At 40.6% G+C, this 27,339-nt stretch overlaps 1 protein-coding gene across 1 annotated transcript in view; it reads right to left on the bottom strand.

The window, feature by feature from the left end:
• Window positions 1-2,390: 2,390 nt before the first annotated feature.
• b3glctb (beta 3-glucosyltransferase b) overlaps window positions 2,391-27,339 on the bottom strand; it is a 33,621-nt gene continuing 8,672 nt past the window's right edge. The window contains exons 9-15 of the mRNA XM_030069746.1: window positions 26,235-26,351; window positions 22,837-22,906; window positions 19,301-19,414; window positions 12,450-12,549; window positions 11,270-11,389; window positions 10,539-10,683; window positions 2,391-4,314 (exon numbers count right to left, since the gene is read on the bottom strand). Coding sequence (XP_029925606.1) covers window positions 4,180-4,314; window positions 10,539-10,683; window positions 11,270-11,389; window positions 12,450-12,549; window positions 19,301-19,414; window positions 22,837-22,906; window positions 26,235-26,351 — 801 coding nt within the window. The 3' untranslated portion in view covers window positions 2,391-4,179. The remainder of the gene's footprint in view (window positions 4,315-10,538; window positions 10,684-11,269; window positions 11,390-12,449; window positions 12,550-19,300; window positions 19,415-22,836; window positions 22,907-26,234; window positions 26,352-27,339) is intronic.

Genomic DNA, 27,339 nt, shown 5'->3' with positions numbered 1-27,339 from the left:
ATGTTACACTAGGCTCTTCTTGAAGCTGAAACTAGATTCTTTTAACTGGAAAAACTGGAAATCAAAATGACGTGCAAAAGCTGTTCAGCTACATTACTTTTGTCCCTTTGTTGCCAGCTGGCTCACTCAGTGTCTTAGGTCATGTTTTTCTGTTCTTATAATTAATTAATTCATGGTTTATTTTGTCATACTCAACCTCCCTCTTGTGCTGTCACACCCCGATGTTTCACCTATGTCTCATTAGACTGTACATGCTCTGTGTTTCCCCCACCTCAGGGCCAGTTTGTCTTTGTCCTAGTGTCAAGCATACTAGCATTATTTCCTTGGATTGTGATCAGCCGCCTAGTGTGAATCAGAGCTCTGCTTGTTTGCTCTGGACCTCGCTTTTGCCTTCTCCTTGTCAGACCTGTTGCACGATCACTTTTGTACGATCACTTTTGAAACCTTATCTGCAAATAAAGACTGCGTTTAATTTTATCCTGTGTCAGAATCAGTGGCGGTTCTGCCCATGCTGCCGCCCTAGGCAAAATGACTGCCTTGTGCCCTTCTGTGTTACTACTCCTACCCCCCCACCATTTTTTTTTTTTGCGCTCGTGCCGCCCCCCACATGACATGAAAAAATGCCGCCCCGGCCATGCCTAAAACCACTACTGGTCAGAATCATGCTATTGAGTCCCTGCCCGGTCTCCATCAGTCGTCACAGTCTGTTCATTGCAAATGTCGCCACAATTGGCCAATTTAGGATGGCTCACTTCCTCATGCTTACAGAGAGATTACAAACTTGTACAGTGCTTTGACTGACTTTACAAAAACACAAAGAATAGCCACTCAAGTACAGTAACATTCATATATGTAATTACTTCAAAAGTTGAAGATAAATGATTTTGTTCGTTTGCAGGACAGGCGCCAGCAAGCAGTCTAACAAGGCTAATCCACCTGGAGAAATGCTCATCAAGACAGGAATAAATCACGTACTTTAGTGATACATTAAACTGTCAGCATACCTGCACATTACGACAGTGATGACCTCAAACCATGAGAAAAAATATTTTAAAATAGTGCCATTCCAGTGATGGTTTGTTTGCAGGAAAAAGATCCTTTTGCTGTGTAAATAATTCAATTGATAAACAAATAAAAATCAACGTATCGTTGGCTGTTTCCTTACAGTGAAATGAGGAGTAATTGGCTCACTGTTTCCAGATGGTTAGTGAATACCTTTGAGGGGATCCATCTGTCGTCTTTAAATACGGTAAATAATTCCTCTATCATGCATCAAAGATTTCAGTGATTCACTTTCTAAACACTTGAATGACACTCTTTCAAATTGATCTTCAAGAGCATTAAAAACGTGTTATCACCTCTCTTCAAAGCAGCATCAGCCCTCTTTGTATTTGTAAGACCCTCTCACTTCGACTCTCAAACCATAAATGTCATCAATGGTTATTTATTGTACATGATGAAAAATAAAAAGATATCTCTCCAGGCCTTAAAAAAGTGAGACAAACCCTGGCTTTCTTTTCCCACCGCTGGGAATTATAAACATAAAATGGAAAGTACAAAATACTTCCCTACTGCACTGTATCATTACTATTCTCACTGTCTATTGTCACTATGGTCAGTCAATGCCACTGTTGCTATAGTAACCAATGTCACAGTGACAGGATACTGAGGTAGTTCATGACTTATAGGAATCTGTCCTCTCTCTGAGCGACAAGACGGGAAAAATCAGAGGCCCAGATAGAAATTGAGGCAGGGAAAAAAAGAAAAGCTGAAACTCGTATGCAGTATCGACGGAACTATATGTGCTGATCAAAGACATGGGAGGCTTTTCCCCCCAATCTTAAATCATGAAAAGTTGCAAAGTAACCATTTCTACAGTCCATTCTGGAGCGATGGTGAGACTCACAGTGAGCAGGCTGGCATCTGACAGGAGAGAGAGAGAGAGAGGAAATGAGGGAAATGAGAACAGAGATGGTGAGATGAAAGAGGACATGGGTGTGTGTGTGTGTGCGTGTGGGTGTGAGGAGACTGAGTTCTGAGAGACCCACTCACAAAACTAATCTGCTAGCTCTGGTAGTGGGAAGAGATAAATAATTAGTGTGTGTTTGGCTGCGTGTGTATCCTACTGCAGAATCTGATGCCCTGCTCCCTCTCACAGTCTCTTCAGTAGTCTGGCTGGTCTGGAGGAAAAAAAAAAAATTATCACAAAGGTTTGTCCACAGCAAGTGAATATGAACTCTGATGCCCAGAAAACATTTGATCCATTTGCCTTTTCAAATAAAAATCGTTTATTTCAAAAAATGTAAAACAAAAACAAAAACAAAAACAAAAACAAAAACAAAAACAAGCAAGAATGCCAATAATTCAGCAACACACAAACCCACATACAAGATTTACACACTAACATACAGACAGTGATTCTTGCAAAATGGCAGTTATTTGCAGGCTGAACAGTGAATCTGGTAATCAGCTTTGCCAAACACACACACACACATGCACGCACGCACACACGCACACACACACACACACACACACACACACACACACACACACACACACACACACACACACACAGAGTGGCACTTCATTTAAAACATGGTCACTGATCACAAGTTAGTGACCAGTCAGCAGAATCATTTACCTAGTACACACAAATCTATACACAACTTTCCACACAGAATTTGGAAGTTATTTTAAAATGTATCGTAAAAAAAGTGCCTGGAAACGTCTTTAAAACCACACATCAGGTGTATGAAAAAGTGAATACAGTGATACACAGTGTGCATTCTCAAATCCAAAAGAGAAACGACTAGAAATTGAGTGAGTAAGCTGAAAATGAAAGGAAGACAAATTGATCCGTGCACCACCGAGAAAAATAACTACATCCTCTGTACCTGGCAACTCGGTTTGATTCAGATTTTACTTTTCTTATACCCATCGAGTGTGACATGAACAATTTTCTTGAGCAGGATTCTGAGGAATACTGATGCTCAGTTATTTTTTTTTTTGTCATTTTTCAAACCCAGAAAGTGTAACAGTTACTTTATCGACATTACTGAAGCCCTAATATTTGTGCCAAAAAATAAAAAAAAATATATATTTTAAAATGCTGTGATTATAATTTGTCGATGTTTTGTGCATAGCACCACTTAAACTCCATGCCACTGTGCTTGAATGCATACAGAAGCTGAATACTATACTGTTTTATACATGTTGAACTACTCCCCTTGTTGTTCCAGTACAAGTACAATGTTACTAGGTAACCTGCTGATGTGTTTCTGCACCAATACCACATGGTGATCATTATCACTTTTTCCTTTCCTACAGTAGCAATTTATTACTAGAGCTATGACTATGTTAAAACCTTGAAAAAAAACTGATTACACTACTTTGGGCTATGATTTCGTTCAAATTCAGTTTTGAGGCAAAGTGACATCTCTAAGGCCCTTTTGCACTGCAATAACCACCAAACCTTTAGGCACTTCTTTGGCACTGTGTAACAGGAACTTTGGATTTTCCATTCGCCAAGGGTCCAGTTCCACTTCCAATTGATTTTTTGTGCCTTGCTTGACATGCGAGACTCACGCGAACCAACAGGACCCTAGGGGGAAGACTACACTGTTTACCATTGATTAGTTATACACTTGTACGTTACTGAAGCAACTGACGATTACAGCCAGAAGCCACAACGGTAATAATTTCATGTTACAGTGGAAGCATTTTATTGTGAGCTGTCGAGCATTTGAAGAAGCCAAATAGAGAAAAATATACATCAAGGAGCCACGACAAGGTCCAAGCTCTCACTGTCATCTGTTCAGAAGATGAGATTCAACGGAAAGGCAGTGAGAAAAATGAAAAATGAAAAGAAATGAGACAGGAGTATTGCTGTGTTCAAGGGAACTGGGTCATGGGCACAGTCCTGACAAGTAAAAATACAATTGCATATGTTTTAAAAATGTGTAAAAGCATGTAAACATTACAAAAGACATTAGATTAACAAACTACCTTTGCAACCTTTTTTCTATTGTCACTACAACTCCATCGAAACACAAATGATAGGCTGACTAGAACTGGATCTAGCTGCTTGAATCCATTCTGGCTGCTTCTTATTGTTCTGTGGAGAAGGGCCAAAACACAAACGTACACATGGGACAGTCATACTGTACACACACAGCCTTCCTACAGTTCATCCCGTGGCTGCGTGTCCTGCAGCCAGTGCGTGTAGACTGCCACGGGGTCTGTGTTCCAGTGCTTGTGGAAGGAGATGGGTTGCTGCATGGACAGCAAGTCCTCAGAGTAGTCGTCCGGACGAGCCTAAAACAACAGGAACAAGCAGTTTGTCTCTCTCCCTCGCTCACTGTGTGTGTGTGTGTGTGTGTGTGTGTGATATTTCATGTTTAACGCGTTCAGGGGTATCCCAATGCTGCCAACAATTCAACAACGGTTCGATGGAATCATATTTTCATACAACATAGTTTTATGGTGTTATAACCTCCAAAACAAGCAAGACAGTCTTTCTAGTATTCTACCACTCCGTTCATGGAAAGTGAAATGTGGGGAGAGTATCAGCCTTCAGATTTAAGCAGAACAGTTATCTGACAGAGCAAAGGTTCTCAACCATTTTGGTGACAAGGAACCTCAAATTGTTACACATGATGCCACAGACCTGCATATGATAGGATGTAGTCTCAGGGATCCCCATCTGATATGGTTTAGTTACTCTATAATTGTAATCACTGTAGACTGGCCGATTGACAGTGAAGAGTGTGAAACCTGTGAACTGGATAGTCATTGTTATGTATTCTGTAACTGAGCTATCTTCTAGTTGGTGAAATAATAGTGAAATCAAAACATTCACCATTTTTACGGGAAGCCTCTGAAACCCCCTCAAGGACCCCTGGGTGCCCCCGGCCCCCAGGTTGAGAACCGCTGTGGTAAAGGATAAAGGCAGTGGCTGTCTAAAATCTGGCACCCTTGGACACCAAATTGCCTCAGCAAACAGAATTACTGGACCAACTCCGACATAAGTTTCTATCCCTGAGTAATAAATGACTCTAAGGGCCCTATCTTGTGCCACCCGCTATCTGCTGCCACTACCCGCTACCCGCAAATTGCGGATTTAGGAACTTACGCTATCCCTAAACGGTATCTTGCGCCCATGCTACCCGCTATCCGTTATGCCGACTCCGTCATTTGCGCCTGGAGGTGTGTCCGTGGGCGTGTGGTCAGGACCACCCGCTATCCGCTATCCCTAAAGTTTGGGCTGTTACGAGAGCGCGCCCAGGCGGCTTCAATGCGCCCCGACGGAGCCTCGCCACGCACACGGTCGGACTGATACCGGGACGCCGCCGGAATGGACTGAGTATATTACTCAAATAGACTGTTTAGAGGAAAGACTGTTTTAATTGGACACTTACGCCAGCACGTTTTATTGTTTTATCATAAGCCAGCAGCTGTGCTATATTTTTATTTTTAATATTTTATTTGCCCAATCTACCTTGTCAATAAATTAGTTTACACATAGTTCCACCTCTGCCTCTTGTGTGTGTGTGGTGTGACTCGGGAATTTTCCTCAATTAGTACAACCTTGTGACACGTCCACTTGGACACATGTGGCTCCACCTCCCGAATTAACTCGCCTATAATATAATATATAATATGTATATAAAGCCAACTTGCTTTAGCCTCAGTAGAACCCCTGAGAAAATCTACCTCCTTCTCTCCATCGCGGGTTTAGGATTTAGGATTTAGGATAGCGCAGCCTGCCCTTAAAGGCAATGGCACCTGGCACACTGATTGGTTTAACTGGCGTAACGCCCAAAACACACCTATGCATAATATAGCGGGTAGCGCAGGTGTTTTGTGGATAGCGGGAGGTGCACAAGATAGCAACTTTTACGGGGGAACGCCTCTTGCGCAACCCTAAATCTGCAAATAACGGGTTTAGGGAGTCTGGCGCAAGATAGGGCCCAAAGAGTCTGCTACTGTGAAAGTGAGTACATCTGACATTACCAGTAGTCTGTCAGCAGGCCTGGATTGTGGGGAGGGAAAAAACAGTTCAGCAAAAGAAATTACATTATTCAGTTGTTTATTCACATGGGACTAGTGTTACCAGAGGCCTCCGAGGTTCACACTCAGTTAAAAATAACCGATTTGGCCAATTCTGATGGGATTAAAATCACAGACTAAAGCCCTGTTGCACAGGACTGACATTTCTTGGGGACCTCAAGTAATTTGAAATAATTATGGAGGTTGTCTGTCTTAATCCCATGTCCATAATTCATTCATTCATTCATTCATTCATTCATCTTCTAAACCGCTTATCCTCACTAGGGTCGCGGGGGGGTGCTGGAGCCAATCCCAGCGCACATAGGGCGAAGGCAGTGAAACACCCTGGACAGGTCGCCAGTCCATCACAGGGCAGACAGACAAACACTGACATTCACACACACAGTCATACCTAGGGGCAATTTTAGCTTCTCCAATTCACCTGACCTGCATGTCTTTGGACGGTGGGAGGAAACCGGAGTGCCCGGAGGAAACCCACGCAGAACATGCAAACTCCACACAGAAAGGACCTTGGGTGGGAATCGAACCCAGGACCTTCTCACTGTGAGGCGACAGTGCTAACCACTGCACCACCATGCCACCCATGTCCATAATTTGTAAAGTAAAACTTCCAGCACAAATTACCATACTACCATATTTCAGCAAACACAGAAATGGTATGATAATATTTGTCTCATGTGAATCAGCATCGTAGCAATTTGGGTTTGCTTCTTTTAGCAAGTGTTTTTTTTTTTCTGTGCCTTTTTTCTGCCTGGGAGCTAAGGTAAAATCATGAATTAAAATTTTGACAGCATTCTGGGTGCAAAATTCAGGAGGCTCATCTTGCTACACAGCATGGAGACCCATTTGTAGAAATCCATCAGAAGAGTAAAATCTTGAAAGATGATGAGATGGCAGGGAACATTTTTCTATCATTATCTTTGAGACTCGTGTTTTTTTTTTTTTTTTTATATTGGTCAGTAGCTTGTCTTAATCATTGTTTGATGTAATTTTATTTGATTCCTACCTTTTTTTTTGTAGTTTTTGGTTTACATGTCTTATTTTTTACTGGTCATTTGCTGGTCTTTGTTATTTTATATAATAATGCTGTTTTATTTATTTATTTATTCACTCATCCATTTATATTCTATTCCTCCTTCTTACTGTTTTTTAACTCACAGGTATTAATTATGTTTGTTTTAACTGTGTTTACTTACGTCTAGTGTTTTATTTTGTACACTATCCACATCTGTGGTAGCCCATGCTCTGTGAAGCACATTGTGCCTCCAGCTGCAATTAAATCTGCTATATAAATAAAGTTTTGTTTGCTTGTCCCGTGTGAATGTGCCGGACAAAACACAGATGTGAGAGGTAATTTCTAAATCACATCAGGTCCCCAGGTAATACTAGTCCCGTGTGAAACATCAGCAATGAATCCAATTACAGGAGCTCCTCAGGAAACACTTGTACCACCGGAACAGGGCTTTGCGTCACTTTGACACCAAGTGATTTGATCGCTGCAATCCCCCGACCGTCCCCACCCTCCCACCCCCCCGAAGCTGGAGGCTCTGTCACACTTTAAGCTGTTTCTATTTGTTATGTACTCCCCTGCCATGTGTGTCACTTTTTTTTTCAGGTGTTGCCAGCTGGTCTATCAGGCGCCTTCCTGGCATCTTTAAGTGGTGCCAATATCAGTTCCATGAGGAATGAGTGTGTTCCAGAAAAGGAACAGCATGTCTTGTTGCAACACATGTTTTTGGTTTTCTGCATGACTTTTTCTATTGCACTTTTGTCCTCTCTTTTCTGTTGGGGAAATTAATCCAGTAGTCCAGGTTTACGGCTCTCTTATTGAGTATCTTTTTTTTTTTTATTAACAAGTTTAAACTGGAAATGTGCCACTTAAAGCTGAAAGCTGAGTTAAAAGTAAAAAACTTAAAGAAGAGACTAAAGAGTGCTTGAGGGAGTGAGAAGTTACTGCAAAACCTGGCATGCCTACATGTTTCTTGTGAACTGAATGTGAGCAAATATACTGGTCTAGTTCTGCTGTTTCAGGAAGAAGAGATCGATTAGGACTTCACTGTGTTTGAGTGAGCAGCACCAACTTTGAAGCAGTGAAATATGAGTGGACATTGTTGCCACAGTGTGTCTTCATTGGCAAAGTGCACGGGCTGCCATGATCTTAATTCAAGCTGCTGTTCTCAAAGCATATGTAAAGCATATGTTGGTCCCTGAAGAAATTTGGCATGTTAGAAAACATGACAACCAGACTTATGTGGAGTTTTCCATGGAAGAGTTTCAAAACTGCCTTCCAGAGCAGACTGCAAGTCCTGCTGAGAATGTTGGTGATTTCAGCTTTATTGTCTAATTTAAAACATTTATTAGAAAAGTAATCAAATGTAATATGTTATATTACTTTGTAATTTAATTAGTTACATTACTTATTCAGGGCAACTAGAAATCTGTAACTTTTTGGACAAGATGTTTATGTTCCCTTTAGCACGATGAATTTTATGTCTTTAGTTCATGAGTACATGGTACCAGTGATAACCTTAGGAGATAAAGCTGCTGCTCAGTCTTTTCTTGTAAAGGGAGCGTTGCCTTTCAATAATTACATCGCTTGAACAAACTGTTCAACCATGTTTGTGTGAACAGGCTCAGACTTTTTCAGAAGTTAACTAACAGGCTTTAGTAAGAAAACTATAAATTTGTAGAGATGACATCGTGCTACCCAAACTTATATCCCGCAATCTTGGGGTAGCTTTACTTGTAGCTGCTAAAAGCTTTTGACATGCTAATATTTAAATAAGAATCATACCCTCCTCAGCCAACTGCTTGAACATAATGCTATCAGTTTTTTAACTATCAATTAACTATCAATTTGGCTCATTAAGCACAGACAGTAACACAGATTTCAGTACTTCCAGAAACCTGAAATCAGCTCTAAAAGAGAAATCAGAGCAGGACATGAGTTCCACCTCAGAGACATTTTTGAGCTCAGGCAGTCCTTTCTATCACAAAACTGTCAGTGTGCTCTGGTGTAGGGCTGGGGTGACACGATTACGTCGATTACGTAAATACGTCGACGTGAAAAATGTGTGTCAACGTGTCGGACCAAAACAAAAAAATGGCTGCAGCGTGTAGCAGCAGCAGCGCGAGTGACTCCCGTGACTCCTCAGAGCTTCAACAATCAAGGAAATCACGTACTCATTTGTGGGGCTTTCACATAGCGCATGCACAGTGCAGACCTCAGCCGGCACAGCCATTCATTGTGTATGTGATCGCGGGGCGCAAGGACGCACCGGTTTGCGCTGAGCTGAGCGAAACCAAGCCACCCAAGTTGAAAATTTTTTAACTTAGGCGCAGCACCCTGTGATGTCACCTTAGTGCATCCAATAGGTGAGAATAGTGGAATCTGAAAAAAATCTGGCGGATTTTGGCAGAATGGCAAAACAACAATGGAGGAACGCATCACTGTGGCTGTCTGAGCGCAGAGCTGTGGGACACCAGACTACAGTCCTACCGTGATCTCATTAAAAACGCCCAATCATGGAGAGAGATATCCAACAATTTGGGAATACCAGGTGTGTTTAAAAACTGGCAGAGATATATGATGTTTTTGCTTTCCGCAATAGGCGAGATTTTTCCTTTTTTTTCTGCACTACGCCCTACTCTGCACGCGTGTGCATGCTGCTCTGCGCCCGTCCGTGCCGTACCCAGCGCAGAGAGCGGCCCAAACCGTGCACTATGTGAAAGCCCCTTAAAGCAGGGCCGTGCAGTCCATAGGCAAATTTAGTTAGTTAGTTATTTAGGGAAATGCTATAGGCGCCATCATGTCAGAGAGCGCCAGGGAGTGAGTTTTTTTTCCCCATTCTATTCTGCATTATTTTGCACTACTTAATTCTTATTACTTGAATTTTATTTTGGAATTTGGAGATTTTAAGAGCAAGGGTTGTATTAAAAAAAAAGTCAAATAAATGTTGAAATGTTAAGAAATTAATGTTTTTTCATTGATATACATAATATAGCAAGTATAAATTGCTATATTAATCAAATAATGGGAACATAATCGATAATCAAAAAACTAATTGTTAGGTAATCGAAAAATGAATCGTTAGATTAATCGAAAAAATAATCGCTAGATTAATTGTTTAAAAAATAATCGTTTTGCCCAGCCCTACGCTGGTGCATATCACACTCTTTTTAAAGAGAATCAAAGAATTAGAGAAGCTGATTTAGCCCTTGCCACATCTCCTATGTTTTTTTATCTATTTTATTCCTCCTTTTAACAAACACTGCAGGAGCACCACTGCTGCAACAGCACCTTTGATCACAAAATCACCCAAAATCTGTTGGTCATGGCCAAGTGTAACACCACTGTTGACTTACAGCAGCACCAGTACCTTGACTGTCAAAATGATGACACAATGCAATGAGGTTAGGCAAATGCAGACAATAAAGGTCCACACGACAAAGTGTGTATTGTACGCTACCTGGTGAAACAGCGGGCTGTGTGTGATGGGGACACCCACGGAAGAGAGACACATGCCAAGCACCATGTCATCAGGAGCATCATCACTGTAGCAACTACAGCCACTGGAAACTAGCCTGGATACTGCTACCCGACTCAGCACCATCCTACACACACACACACACAATACTTAATTCTTTAGATGCAACGGATAAAGCTTTTCACCCTAAACCACACTGCATGAATTCCCATCCTTATGATCAAAAATTAAAGCATTCATTTATTACATTAGAGCAAGAAGTATCGTATAGTATCAAAGCATTCACAAATAAAACACAAATTAAGAATATTATCATGTGTGATTGTATGGATCTTATGGCATAGCCTTAATACTTTCCTGTAAATATATTTAGCTGTTCATGCTGGTGGTGTTTCGCCTATATGCAATGATGACATGAGGGGGATCTTAAAACTTCCCAGTGATTAATGTTAACTTCAGCTACAATATGATGATATATAAGAATAGAATACATATTAACAAAATTCCGTTGCTCTTTCTCTTATAAATAATGCTCACAGCCACACTTTACATTTCACCAGTAGGAAAATGAGTCCTCTCTAATTATCTTGGTCTCATTTTGTTTAACTAACTAGACTTTCCCACATTTTGTTTCATCGTTACATCGCAGATTCATGAGTTTATCCTGTGCCATAACTACAACCCCCTGCTCTCCCTTCTTCCTGCCGCCTCACCCTCCTCCTCCTGTGGTGTAGCTGTAGCCACTTTGCATCAGGCCGTAGCCGTATCTCTCCCCCAGGCTCACCGCTTCCCTGGGGTCGTAGCAACGCAGGAGTTTCCGTAACCTGGGCAAACTGCACATGGACAGAGATCAAAAGACAGAGGAATAAACACATAAACAAACAAAGAAACAAAGAAAGAAACTGGCCATAACACAGGAAGTATAAAACAATACCTAATATAATGACAAGGGATACTCCACAGAGTTCTAATGCATGACGCTGAGGCAAAGAATCACCTTATGGGAAGCAGAGGGTTGCTGGCTCTACAGTGTTTGAGTTTGTTGCTATAGTTTGTTTCAAAGAAACCAGAATCAGAAATACTTTATTGATCATAGAAGGGAAACTGAGTCAGTTACAGTTGCTCAAACTCTAGAGAGAAAAATCTCTATTAGCATAAATAAAATTCAAATAAAAACAAAGGAAATAAGAATTATAAAAAAATCAATCAGTGCAAACTGCACGGATTTAACTCATACTCCTCAGCCAATCAGAAACAACAGACCACAGTATAATTATAAATGTTACATTGCTGTAGAAAAACTAAACACCATAGTTTTATTGTTTGAGAATAACAGCCAGTGACTTGGTCAGTGCCATGCAATGCTTTGTTTTCTTAACTTTCAGGGTCAGCAAAAATATTCTTTTATAGATTTTACAGGCTGTCTGCAAAACTATCATTGACTGATTGATTTACACTTGATTTACACTGTCATCCAGGGCAGAAATTTTTCATGCACCGATTGTTCCATTTGTAACAGCACATAACAAACCAGAAACAGAGATGCAATCACAAAGATACTGTCTCCAAATCCAGGCTGCAGCTGAGTGAACATAACAGGCTGTCACACACATTAGAAGTGCACACTGGATGTTTTTAGGGAACTGAAACAGTTTTCAGAGAGTTTTACACTGTGTGTGTCAGAGAGAAACATGTATTTTCTGTACTGTCGGGTGAGACAGTTTATTTCAAACAAATTACACCCCTAAAACAAAAAGTGACATGGGAATCTCCAGAACATTAGAACAAAGTTCACCACCGCAACTTAAACCAAAAGTTATCTTTTGATAGAGTTTTTTTCTTGCAGTAAGTAAGTCAGTATGCAAACTAATCAATATATGCACAGTCTGTTACCTGATTAGTGTATCATCATCAACAATGAGCAGCCAATCTGCCTTTGGCACAGAATCACTTAGGAACCGCCTCAAGATGGCAAATGTCTTCCCACAATGCCCTGCAGAAAAGACAAAGATAGAGTTCGTGAGAAAGATAGAGAAAGTGTGTGTGTGTGTGAGGGTATGGGTGAATAATACAGTATCCCACAGGATGTTACTGGCAATGTCCTGCACACTTAGTTCCGAAAAATCCTGAAGGACAACAGACCTAAAAGATGAGTAACTAAGTAACTAGACAATGTTGTTTCTCACCATCATGACGTACATCATGTGCATGATGTAGTTATATATATATCCAAATATATATATTTGATGGAGTCTTTCAAAAGGAAAAAGTGGTAGGCCACAAAAGGACACTGATTGAATATCCCAACAAAATCACCGTTACTTATGCTACATCATTCAATATGCCAATTAATGCATTCATTAGCAAATATTTTGAAACATGCCTCTCTTCAACTAGCACACAGGTGATACAGGCATGAACTCATGAAGCAGTTACAGTAGTTTGGGGGAGCCAGTGTTTCTTCACTGAATTTCAAACAAACAAGTTGAATCATCCACCCTACTGGGGAAACTGTGGTGTAAATGTGTTTTGTCATAAACTGTAACATGATTTCCCCCAGTCTGATAAAAAAAAAAGAAAAAAAAAAAGAAAAGATAGCCAACAATAGCTGTACCCTGTGGCAGGAAGCAGGACTTATACAAACTTGTCATTCTTTCTTGGTCATGCAAAGACATGTCCTAGTTATATTTCAAAGAATACATAAACTGTGTCAAAAGGCCACACATTGGAGCTATCCTCAGTTACGTAACCATGACGCAGACTCCAATTAGACCACCCAAAGTGAGGGCTGAACCACCTCATCCCAGCTCATTATGTGTGGCAGGGAAACTGAGAGCACACATGAGTATTTGCCTCAGACTGTAAAACCCAGTGATTGCAGCAACAGGCTCAACCTTCAGTAATCAGGGAGGCTTCAGTGCCTTACTTAAAGCTGCTGAAATGAGTTGATGACATGTTCGCCACCCTAAGCATCAGAAGTGTCTGCCGTGTTTTCTCTGTCTCCTGGGTGAAACCAGGAAGACAGATATTCATCCACTGCATTATGGAAATCTATGGTTGTACAATCAAGGTCCAGCATTCAACCATGTGCAAGCTCGTCTAGTCAGTGAACTCGAAATATTCCCGTCATCCTCTTTTAACAGTTTTGAAACTGCTTTGAATAAACGAGTTAGCCTTTATCTCCTGCCTCTGACGAGAAGGCAGTTTTCTTTGATACAGCCTTCCTGATACTTTTCAAGAATTAAATAGAGGAAACCCTCCTGACAACTAAGAGTTGGTACCACGCAGGACTGAGGCTCAACAAGCACGTCTGATCACACACACACACACACACACACACACACACACCTTAGATAATCTTTTTTTTAATCAATAATACAGCTAAAACAGCAACTAATACAGCAAAGGAGGGAGGAATGAAAGGGAAATCAAACAGCAGTGTAGAGAAATCATAGAGGATGTACAGCACATGTCAAAGAAAAAGTTACAAGGAGTTCACAGTCTACAGCAAAACAAACAAGAGACAGTAGGCAAAAGGAACAGAACAAGAGAACTGGGTTGAATGATAGATAAAGTCAACAACTGTGGAGGGATGAAGAGTTGAGATGTCTGAAAGGGGCCGATGCAGATATCCATAAAGTAGAAGGAAAGGGAGGAAGGAAGGAGTCTTCCTTGATCATAGTCTCTGGTTCTGAGCATAATGTTGAAGGGGATGCTTTGCAAAAAAGAGGTACAGAAGGGGAAAAGAGGAAAAGAGCGGTTACATGAATCCACTGATGAGAATATGGGGAATCAGAGTAAGAGGGAGAGAGCAGCACGCTGCTAAAAGGATAGAGGGAGAAAATGAACAAAACACAGCTTGTGAAATCAAGGCAGCAGAGAACAGGAAAAAAACACAAAAGAATGATCAAAAAGGCGTAAGATGGAAGACAGAACAGACAGTGTGATACTCCCATCAGTCTGAGGACAAGAAGAGAGAGCAGGATAAGAATAGGCAGGAGGGAATGATGAGGGTGTCTTTGACACTGGTGTGGTGGTGTGAATGGACTTCAAGGTACACTGAGGAGAATTACCACAGGTAGACTGATGCTGACCTGTGGTATCTCAGACAAGATCACACATGCTGCAGAGATAAGGTTTTTTTTTTTTTTTTTTTTGAGCTAGTAGGTGTCCTCTCCTTGCTGCAGCTGGCAATAGGTGGTTCAGCTATTATTTTTGAAGCTACGCCTTTGTTTTGGCTTGCTGCAGAGCCTGATTCCTTAGAGTTCAGCTGCAGTGTTGCAGCTGTACTCCTTGGTCTTTTATTTTGTTTGCGCAATTGTTTAATGAATGAATGAATAAATGAATGATAGTTTATTAATCCTTTGCAGGAATTTACATTGTCATGGCAGCTTCATCACTTCAACACGCATAAAATTGCATACTCATACTATACTAATTGGCCACTATAAGTCTAATGATAATACATAGAAAAATAGGGTTGATGAGTGGGTGAATAAAGAAATAAATAAATATGCACATCATACAGAACGCAGAGATTAAAATCTAGGGTTTTTGTGCATTAAAAAGTCTTATGGCAGCTGGAATAAAAGACGTCTTGCATGCTGGTGCAATCAGTCTTTGACTGAAGATGCTGCTGTTAATTACCCCCAGGGCATGGAGAGGGTGTGCAGAGTTGCTCAGTATAGCCTTGAACTTGGACACTATTCTTTTCTCTGCCACCTGTTGGGCCAGCTCCAGTTTGACCCCCACCGCAGAACCAGCCTTCCTATCTGCTGTGCAAACACTCTCTCCCCAGACTTTATGCAGCAGGGGTTGGCAGATGTTGAAGGACCCCCTTTCCTTGCTGTATGCCACCTCCATGTGGCTCTTCCAGTCAAGCTTGCTGTCCAGCTGCACACCTAGGTATCTGTGGTTGGGGACCACCTCCAGCTCTGCGCCCCTGATGGTAATTGGTGTTAGTTTGGTCTTCCCCTTCCCCCTTGTGAAGTCCACAGCTAGCTCTTTGGTTTTGGTGGTGTTCAGAAGGAGATGGTTGCGCTTGCTCCAGTCCACAAAGTTATTGATGGTTTGTCTGTATTCCTCCTGCTCCCCTGAAGCTGAATCGTCAGAGAATTTCTGTAGGAAGCAGCTGTCAGTGTTGTGCTGGAAGTGATGGTGTTGTGTTATGTCTCCATCCTCTGGCAATCTTTGCTTTTCTTCTATTTCATCTGGGTGAGAATAGGTTGTATGAATACTACAATTCAGGAGTGCTAAACATGAGTGCTAAAGAGCCAACTTCCTCTTTCCCTTGAACCTCAATCAAAGGAATCCACACACTGAGTTTCTACACTTAGCATGTATCCAACAGCTCACATAAAAGTTCAGTCAAGACTAATATGAAATTGAATGAGACATGAGAACTGGGGGATAGGCTGTTGTGAATGATACAGCCACTCGAAAGCGGGTGATGATGGTGATCACTTGAGAATAGCTGATATCCATCCCGCTGGAGCCAGTGAGTCATCAGATCCTCCCCCCGTCACAATGAGTCAACAGAAAGAGAACAAAAATGAATGAATGATGTATATATAAACAGAGTGACAAATAGGTATTGGGAAAAAGAGATTCTGAGCAGAACAGCATGCAAGCCGATTGTCTTTCTCCGAGGCTGCCTTAGCTGGAAATGGTTAACAGAGAAAAAGAGAGAACTATGAATGGCAGTGTGAGAAAAAATGGGCCAGATTGTGATAGGAAGACAGGAGGCAGACTGCCACACAATAGGCTAATGATGAGAGGGAGAGACTAAGTGACACAAGTATTCCTCCTGACTGAACTTACATTAAAAATACATTAGAGCAGTGGTTCTAAACTGAGCGTTGGGATGCCTCATGAGGTCACAAGATAATTTTTCGGTGTCACAAGATAATTAAGACATAGGACAAAGAAAAAAAAACATTTTTATCATGCAAAATTATCATCATTATCTCTTCAGATTTTATTCTTTGGTTCTGTTCTTGTGACATACTGACGAGTTTTAAAAGGCAAGGCAATAATTAAGCAAATGAAACAGCCTGTGGACTGCTCACCACTCTGCATATGCCGCCTGTGACAAGGGGTTGCTTTGTTTTAAGGGGTCACTAGCCAAAAAGGTTAACAATCACAGCAGTAGAGCCAGGAGAAAGATGGCTAAATTAAACTTAAACCCGGACGGCATGATTTTGACATATATCCGAGGAACTGTTAAGCTTTCTATTTCTGCTGTATGTCCATGAACATCATATGAATACACCACACAGACTTCAGCTGACAGCACAAACTCATGCTTAGTCTGCACAAGTGTGAAAAGCAGAGCCGCCGGAACAATGGGGGTGAGATGGCCTTTGACCCACCACTTTAGGGTTCAGGTTTCATATCAGACATAACACGTCATGTGTTCTACATGAGTGCAGTTTGAGGTTTATTTTCCCAGGAAGACCTCCGCACCCATAAAAAGGCCAAACAAGATCAGACAGCTGACCATCAGCTTGATGCCTAAGGTACTTATGGCTCAGGGGCAGAGACTGGAGAGCTGAAACTCCATGTGCTTGGCTGAGATTCCTGTCCTGACTCCAACACCAAAAATTTCATTCATTGTGACTTTTCATTTAGTATCAATGCCCTCCCATCACTGCAATAATATTCCACTGAGCAGATCTCAAATTAATGACTCTGGTAAGTCTAGGGTTACTGATGCGTCTGCCACTAAGTAAAAAGCTGACTGACGACATGACAAGTTCTGTAACTGCCTTACATATATCACAGCAGGCAACAGCGATGGGGTGTGAAGTGGGGTGGTGGTACTAAAAATAGGACAGAATGTGCAGAAGAAAGTTTGAGGCATAAGAAAATCTTTTTGTCTTGTTAAGAGAGGGTGTAATGAGAAATATGGTGTCTTGAGACAAATGAGGAGGGCCCTCGAGTTAGTAACAAGTTCTACTGTGACAGATGTTCATGAGTTAGGAGGAGGACAGTGAAGTGCTTTATCAACTGCATCCACGGTAGGGAGTTGGAGTCTTTGCATTTGTCAAACCCAAACCGATCTGTCTGTGTAAGTCGGTTCAAATTATTAATTTCAAGGATACCCCTCAATTTTTGACACACATCAACATCCAATCTATGTCTTAATATTCTGGTCTTGTCCGCTTATTCAAGGTTGAAGGCCAAGCAGCTTGGAGGAGGAAGGAGGAAAGGAGATGCATGGACTGTGAATGTGCACAATCACAGGAGACAACACCCATCACTCCCAGAGCAACTGCAATCTGACTGCTGCTTTTGTCCAGTTACTATGCAAAAAGTGAACTGGTTACTGATGATTTTGCTCTCTGTTTTGGTGACTTGTTCCTTGACTCGGGGTAAAGCAACCTGGTGTTCAACTATTTGGTGTTATCGGGACTTCAGAGTTAATCAAGAAAAACGTCAGATGAAATAATTGGTTTTATGTTAATTAACAACGGTCTAACAATGCCATCATTTGGCAGAATTGCGTTTTCTATGCAATAGGAATTCTGTGCAATTGCATCAGTGAGGCACAAAAGGGCATGTGGATTGTCTGGACTAGTATTTTCTTAGGCTATTTTAATGAAAAAAACACTCTCAGGCATTATGGGCTAACAGCGTCAGAGATCATTCATCTGTGACATTCAAGGAACTGCAGGAGTTATTGTTTTTATTGATGTGCTGTAAGCTGAATTGCTTTTTCATTGTACACATTCTCCCATGTAGTTGTATTTCTATGTTAGTGATTTAATGTTTCCCAGTATAATTTTTTACAGCACCAGAGAATGGACATGAATATGTACTGTACTGCTTTCAGTCTAAGGTGGGTGTTTGAGCACATTAATATAGTTATCTGCGCAACTAGTTGGGAAACATTGGGGTGAGTCTATGATCAGGCTTTGGCAAAAAACACAGTCTTGTAAGTCTGCATTTTGGTCCGAAAAACCTAGTGCTGGAGGCAAAATTGGCATCTCTGCCTTCTCTGTAATGGATTTGTGACTGTTGAAAGTCGATACAAAACTACACGTTAGAAAGAATTCCTTGGTTTTTATTCTGAGGATCTGACATGAAAGCCTCACAGTTACTGTTGATTTTTTTAGACAGCTGAAAAAAATGTCTGCAATCAAACTTGATTGTTGCAGTACACTCCAGCAAGACAACAAAAGTGTTTTGCAGCACTATTTAATATTGTTAAATTAAGACACGGCAGAGTAAACAGTTGTGGCTGAAGTGAAAGCCCTAAAATACTGTGAAAAGAAATGAAAACATAATGTACAATTTGTTCATCTCAGATTTCCCACTTGCATGAATGCATGTCTATTCTCAAGCTATGCTGTGTGTGTCAACACACTGTCCATCAAACCAACTCCAATTTTCCAGTTCCGATGACTAGGAGCCAACGTTAATACTGGGAGAACTCACATTGACATTTTCATACTTTCCCAGCTCCAGCATCTCCCCACATCAGGTTACAACAGTGAATGAGTTTGAGAAGACCTTAAACTGTGTGCGTGACTGCCCGGTTGTTCTGGCAACACCTCCAGGTATGCACGTCAAAATTTTAAACTGGCGACATGTTAAACCCCAAGTTGAAGTACAGTCCAGCCCAAGGAGTATGCATGCCATCTGTGAGACTCCATCTCCATTTTATTCAAACATGATCGGTATCAAAAATGATCAAAGCATGTTACTGAAAATATGAAAATCATTGTTGCTGATCAACTAACCCCTCTCAGTGTTGGGAACTCCCAGATGGATTGTGGGTATGGAGGGATCAGTGACGTCACTGTAGTACTCCAAAAAAGCAGCATCTTTGTCCCATGTTGCTTTCACCACAGGCACTGTGAGAGATAATATGAGAAAGACACGTCTCAGAGAGAGAGAGAGAGAGTGGGGAAAAGAAAAGTGAATTCCAAAGAGAATCGTTATTAAACTGCACAGACACTTATGCCTCAGTCTCCTAAATCGCACTTATTAAACTCCTGCTGGTAGCTGTCAGACGTGATGATCAGCTGTCTTTCTCTCCCTCATACACACCTGTGAACTCAGTAGGACTGTATAAACAAACTACACACTCTGTCTCTTAGTTGTGACCAGGGGGCAGGTAGGCCAAGCAGCTAGACTGAGTCTGAGACTGAGTCTGTGGCCACAAAGTCACAGGCTCACTCTCTATTGCTGATGTGTCTTTGAGCAGGGCACTGAATCTGTGTATGCTCACTCATTACGATCACTGTAATCACATTACTTTATGAATCACTCTCTCTGAAAAGTAATTTTATTACTTACAGATCAGCCCTCATCAGAAGGAGAACAATACACTAAATCATATGAGTACTGATCAGTTTTATGTATTACATCATGCTACATAAAAGTTTATATCTGATCCTAGACCAGCAGTCTTGGTGCATCTCACTTACAGTCTACATCACAGTTGATCAGTCAACATACAGCAATATATATCTTTCTCACTACGCCCCATCTATCTGTGTGGTTTCTCTTATCCTATGTTTTTTTTTTTTTTTTTTTTTTTTTTAGATTAGATTAGATTAGATTCAACTTTACTGTCATTGCACAAAGCACAAGTACTAAGACAACGAAATGCAGTTTTCTGGTTGAATGTCATCAGTGGTAAATATTATAAGGATTAGTCTTACTCACAGTAGCAGCAGTGTCACTTGCACTTGAAAACGAGTTCAGTTTATAAAGTTACATGATCCAAAGTGGTGAGGAGTTTCAGTGTTTTACTGTGTGGATCACAGGCTGTTTACAATGAAACTGCTTGTTACTTTTAGCAGACAGGAGGCAGAGCAGTCGGGACAAACCTCCACCAGGCTCACCTCATCTTACATATTATTTACTCCCCGCTGACAATCCATTATGTCTTTCAAAAACTAACAAGTTGATCAGCAGGAGACATTGGAGTTTCTGGATGATCTTGAACAGCGTCCCCTGACAATCCACCCACCTCTGTCACCGCTCTCTGCTCAGCAGTTTATTGATTCAACCCACTGCACTGGACCATATGAGAGCAAGCAGGCAAGAGTGATTCTAATCACATTTGACAGGATTTGTGACACGTTGAATTTGCCACATCTCCACTGAAATACCATGCTCAAATCACAGAAGTAACATGATTTTTATTCGAAAAGTAACTGTAATCTGATTACTGAAAATTAAAACCTTACATTTATATCAATATCATAATCTAAAATTAGATATCGTCTAGGATTTTTGATATAGTAATATCATAGACTGACATAAATGTTGTATGAATTTAAAGGCTGCATTAGGCTACAATACAGGGATGCCATTGTCTGAATTTACTAAACTGTTCTAATGTAAATGTGAAAGCACTATTATTCATTACCACAATATTAATAATATTGATACCAATGTATTGGGTCAAAAATATTGTGAGTACTAATTACCAAAGTACCAATTTATGCATTCAAATCTAAGAAGCACATTTATTCTTATGGATGACTTTCTTTAGAGTGGCTGTGAATTTTTTACAGCTGAATGCTGAACTGTTAGGCTACGTAATTCTACTTTTCCACTAAGTTGAATTTCAAGTAGCATCACTGCAAAGTTGTTCACAGAACCACAGAGAGTTCTTTCACCTGTGAAATTACACAGATATTCACTCTGACTTTGATGATGTTTACTGAAAAAAAAAAATCGTCCAAACTGCTGTCTCGTTTTGACCCTGTTAAAATAGCCAGAATGTTGTGGATAATTATGCAAATCATTGTAATTTCAGCAGACAGGCTGCATGAGGCAATGAATTTGAACGGGCAGCCTTCACCTGTCTGACGGCTAAGTAATCCTGAATGGTCAGCAAAGCAAATGTAAATAGCAAGTACAGAATGACACAGTATGCTATTGTGGTCATCAAATTAAGCCAAAGCCTACTTAAATTCAAACAAACTAGGGTTATATATACACTTAGATAAACACAGTCATGTTGAAATGTACCACATAAAAGATATCCTCTTAGTCTTGACTGGAGAGAAAATAACAGCATTTGATCCTGATGATCAGTGTTTGATGTCTTTATTTATCTCAGCATAACAGCTAATTAGCAGCTGAATGAAACAAGCACACGCAAGCACACACACACAAAAAGGGCAGATCTCTATTTTAGAGTACTGCATCTGGTAAATGAAATATGGGTGGGAGTACTGCTGTTGTGTGGGTGTAAGCACTTAACTGGTGGCAAAGCAAACCAAACAGTCATGGACAGTTGCTGACTACTCACTGATTAATTGAGCGGCAGCAAAAAAAAAACAGTGGCAAAGTATGATTACAGCCAAATTTATCCAGCTTTATCTCAAGATTTCCCATTCATGTATTAATTCATGTATTTTTAAAGGACTAATTAATTTGTAATGTCACAGTTTCACATCATGTCCCCACCTACACCCACTGCCAGCTTCCTGCGGCATCACCGTCACCGTCACCATGTAACCAGTGCTGGCGTTCACCAAGACACAGACACACACAATCTTAAACATGTTACTGGTAGAGTTGGGTATCAAAATTTGGTACCTTGATGGTATCTTAAATGCCTTGTTACTACAGAGGAGGAAGTGTCATTCGGTACAACTTTGGTTTTGATAAGTTATTCACAACACGCCGCCTCCACACACGGCTCCCCTGCTGTTGTGAAAACAGAATCACAGGTGAAAAAATCCAAGACGCAAGTTGTGTTTTTTGGGGGGTGAGTTTATAAAACACACTGCTGACGAAGAAAGTCAACAGAGCAGATTCACAAGGAGACAATGGGGCAAGCCAGTGTGTGTATAATTAACTAGAATTAAAATGGTGAAATGAGAAATAGCCTACTAGAAATAGCCTGATGGATTCTTTCAAATATTTTCAATAGACAAATATATTCAGCAACAACCCTCGCACCTCCATTCCCCACTCGGTATAGTGTAATTTTGTGGGAAACACTGTTATTGGCTGGAGCTACCATTTTAAAAATGTTTTCGTATACAAATCACCTTTAAAACAAGACCCAAGGAGATCGCCTCCAGTTTAGAGATCTCAATCACAATTTTACACTTTCAAATGCAACATAAGTAATTGACAATTGACAGTAAATTGACTGCAAGCGTGGAAATGATTTATGACATTTACTTGGAGCACCTTGTGGTTCATTAAATTGTGTGACAACTCAGAAATACACTGCTTCACATTACTGGACCTTTAAATGAACAGAATGTAAGACTTTAAACAATATGAGACTTGATACACATACCTCGCTCAGAGTGGAATTTTTGGCAAGTTTTCACAGCAACAAATATGTCCTCCTTGTTGACTGCATCTCCCTAAAGAAGAGGAGAGAAACAACAGCCATCTGTAATTCAAAACCAGTGTAATTTATCTGCATGGGATACAGCGGTACAATGGACAGGTGAGCCCTTACCGACACGCAGGTGCACACAAACACCCAGTCTGAGGCACAGTGTGTATGCAACCTAATGGGCTTGAAATTGAGTTCGGATGGGAAAACGAGGTACACAAGGTACTTTCATAAAAGTAATACAATGTGAAACAAAATCACAAAATTGCATTACTTTTCTATCTAGTCTATAACTACAAACAGGGTGACCAGATATCCGATTTCTTACCATTACACTGTTGTATTAAATCCCTGTTTCAAGTGTTTTGACATATTTCAGGAAATAACCAAAAATTACTTCTTATGTCTTCCAACAGCCTTACAATAGTCAGGCCATTTATAGCCAGTGTTAGATGTAATGTGTTACAAAGTAACACAGTACTGTAACCAAGAAATGACACCTTACAACAACAAATAATTTTTCATTATCACAGACCAACATTTGACTGACAAATTACACATTGTATCTACAAATACTTACTCCTCAATACAGGAAATTGCCAGCAACTTTGGATCCTTTTGATGTATTTGCATTGGTGTTACTCTGTACTTGGTGTACAGTGATGCAAAACATGATCAAAACATCAAAAGAAAGATTTTATGATATTATTTAGTCTACTTCTGTTGGTAATGTGGGCATAGGTCTACAAAATCTATTGACCGAATGGATGCAAAGAAGCCAAAGAACCCAAATAACACAGTAAATTAATAAATACCAAAATAAATTTTTAAAAATAATTGCATGGTCAGATATTTTTCTCAGCGTAATAAGCTATGTCATTCATCACTTAAGGACAGTTAAAGAAAAAAAAAAGTATGGCTTAGTGCACAACCCCATAACTTTTTATAGCTCTCTTTGCAATCCTGTGTATCCACTATAAATCCCAGACACCCAGGCCTCATTCCTGCAGGCTCATGTGACATGACATGACTTAATGTTTCCTCTGAGACAGGTGGTTCTACTTCTTCAAATCACTTTCCCCCCAATAACTGGGACAGAGTTGAGTGGGTCTTCAGACAGACAGATAGATAGATATGTACTTTATTAATCCTGAGGGAAATTCACAAGTGGCCAGCTGCTCAATCAGCAAACAGTCACACCAATACAGAATAATTAATAAATAAATTTCACTACATTACTCTATATAAAAAAAAACAAAAAACACAGTAATAAATAATTAAAATTGCACTAAAAACAACAGTAGGTAAAATTGCACTAAAAACAATTAATGCGTTAAAGAACATAATCTTCATTAGGTATTTAAGTGGTTACCCAGTCACTTCTTTGTTTCTTTATTGAGGAGCCATAAACACTTGAGGATCTGATGGAGGCAGCATCCTGTGATGAACTACATCCTTGACACATCACTCCAACAAGTCCCATCTCCTTAGGGTCTGCTAGGCTCTCCCAGCTCCTCTTCATCAACATCCAATGAGATACAACCATAGAAGCTGCCTTGATTTGTGGCTTTGTGGCTTTTGATTTTGATTTTGATAAAAAAGATATGAACTGCAGGCCCATAAAAAAAGCACATGCCGGTTCTATCCATTCAATTTCTATGGCTATGACCTGGATGCTTGCTGACACCAGGTTACAGCCTTTTCCTGGTTTCTCCTTTGTTGCTTAGAAGCCAAATAGTTCTACACAGAGCAAGGTCCCTGCAGCTGATGAGTATCAAGCGCCCCGTCCATTTAGCTGGATTTCAAGGATGATGGTCTGCGATTTCTTTAGCTTACACTCCTCCTTACAACCTTAGCTTACAACCTCCTTTGTGCTCCCAAGGCAATGGCAATGGGATGAAAATTGCTTGCTTGGTGCCTCTAGACTGGAGGACAATGTCCATTCTAACATTTGCACTGGCTGTCCCCTTCTGGAAAACTGTGCCGCATCCTGAGGTTCTGCTTACATCTCTAAGTATCCTGTGGCAACAACGATCCCTTCGCTCCTTGTCGCCTTTGCCACACTCAATCCTGACTTAAGGAATCAGAGGTATATGAGGTAGGAGTTTCACTGATGAAGAAGCAGCCTGGCCCATTTGCCTTTTTACGTTTCTCTACAAGCTGAAATTATTTTCGGTGCCATGCCACCAGAAGAATTTTTCAGTCTATTCTCCAGACACAGGGTCCAGTTTCTTTTTCAAGCCCCATACATTGCAGTTTAAATGGAGTGCGCAAAACACTGTATACTGAGCAAAACAAACTTGATCCATTGCCCTGCTGCACTGTAAATGTTCCCCTCTCTTGTAAATTCTCTCAGCGTCTCTGCTTGCCATGTTTTTTTTATGGTTAGCTGGCTTCCTTCTTCGGCCTTACGTAGCTCCCTTTGCACCATGCCATAATGCCCTCTTGTATCTGTTAAGGCTGCATTTTTTATCATTTCACCACTGACACCACAATGTGCTATAGTCACATTCAGGGCTTGACATTAACTTTTTAGCTGGTTTTCTAAAGTCACTAGCCACATGTCATTTTCACCAGCCATAATCCGTACCCAACAAAGAGTAATAAGAGGCTGGCCTTACTGGAGACTGTAATGGAATGCATTTGTTTGAAAATAAAATTTTATTTGTGCAAGAAACTATTATGGGCCTATACCAACCTTAGTAAACTGTGTGTGTGTGTGTGTGTGTGACATGCCTTTTGTAGACTACATTATTTTTTTTTTTTAGCAGAGTTATATCCTATAGCCACTTGTGACCTTACTTCCTCTTTTAATTGAAATGCCTGTTCTTGTTCTTGATCTGTTCTTGTACTTCATTTGTCTTAGTCTTAATCTTTTTATAGTGTTACTTTATTTAAATCTCCAGTGTTTGGCTGTGCACTGGATGTCTTGCTCTCCCAAATGCAGTGAATTTTTCAAAGGTCATTAACAGACATAAACCAGTAGCTAAAACCTAACCATGCCTATTGTGGTTATAGGAGCTGGGTGTGTTCAGTCTGATCAACAAAATACTTAATGTTTCTGCTGGATGTAAAATTTATATTCGGTCTGCAGATGTTACTAAAACTGAGTATTCAACCACTGTTTTAGAAAATTAGCAGTGGCAGGTGTTGTTGACACCACATACAGGTCGCAGGTGTTGATGGATAATAGCTGTAATACACACACAAACACACGCACACACACACACACACACACACACACACACACACACACACACACACACACAAAGGCACAAACTTAGTCTAAGCATTTAGATTAAATTTTGCATAGTCTAGCTATGCAAAAGTAAACAAGTGAGAGCTGTGCATACACAGTTGGGCAGGTAAGTCGTGAATGTGGTAGCGCAGTAGTCTCTCTGCTGTGTGCAAAACTCTGGAACTGCTGTCAGCTTTGGACCATTTCCTCCTTCCCAGATGTAAAAAGCAATCTGAAAGACAGAAACAAACAGACTTACTCATGGCTATGATAAATGTAGGCGTGATGTGTGTAAAGGGACTGCATTTCTATAGTGCTTTTCTAGTCTCAGGACCACTTAAAGTGCTTTTCAATGTTTGCCTCACATTCACCCACTGATGATTGAGGCTGTCCTGAAAAGGGCAGCCATCAGGAGCAGTTAGAGATTCAGGACACTTGGACATGCTCTCTGGAGGAGCCGGGGATTGAATCAGGAACCCTGATTACCAGTCGACCGCACTAACTCCTGACCCATGCCAACGCAGATTCAGATTGAGAGATTTTCAATAAACTTTCATCTTCTCTGCTGATGAAGAATCCCCAACACTTGAACCACTGTCAGTTCTGTTTTGTTTTTTTAGAATTTAGGTTTAGAAATAGTGACCACATCCCCTTGATACAAAGTAGTGGGAAACAACAACATTTAGCAAATGGCTTGCTTTAAAGGTCTAATAATATTGCCTGTAGTACTGTGAGGCCCTTCTCCTTGGATTTTCTGCTGGAGCTTCAGTTTCTGTGGGTTGTGCTCTTGTCTTTGTTTGCCTGCCCAACACCGGGGGGATGCAACAGCAAATGTAAAAGGTGTCATTGAATGAGCTGAATCACTAAAATCTGCAGTTAATCTGCAGTACATTAGTAAAGCACACACGTAAATCTGCAGCACAATAGCAAATCACACACCTATTTATTACATTTACATTTGCATTCAAGAACAATCGTCTGCCATCATGCATTTTAGTCCAAAAGGCATTTAGTACTGCTGCTCAACAGCCTGTATAAAGAAATGATTGCATTTTGTTATCTTTATTTATTTTACCTGTCTTGAAATAGACAGATAGATAGATAGATAGATTGATACTTTATTCATCCCAAAGGAAATTCACAGGCACATTTACTTTGTCGTGGCATTAATAAGCTGCTGAAATACAATGCATCGGTACAAGACATGTTTATGAGACAGG

This window comes from Myripristis murdjan, chromosome 14, assembly GCF_902150065.1.
Source record: "Myripristis murdjan chromosome 14, fMyrMur1.1, whole genome shotgun sequence".
NCBI classification, from domain to species: domain Eukaryota; kingdom Metazoa; phylum Chordata; class Actinopteri; order Holocentriformes; family Holocentridae; genus Myripristis; species Myripristis murdjan.
The sequence above is the reverse complement of the archived record's forward strand: the minus strand, read 5'-3'. Positions and strand labels throughout refer to the sequence as shown.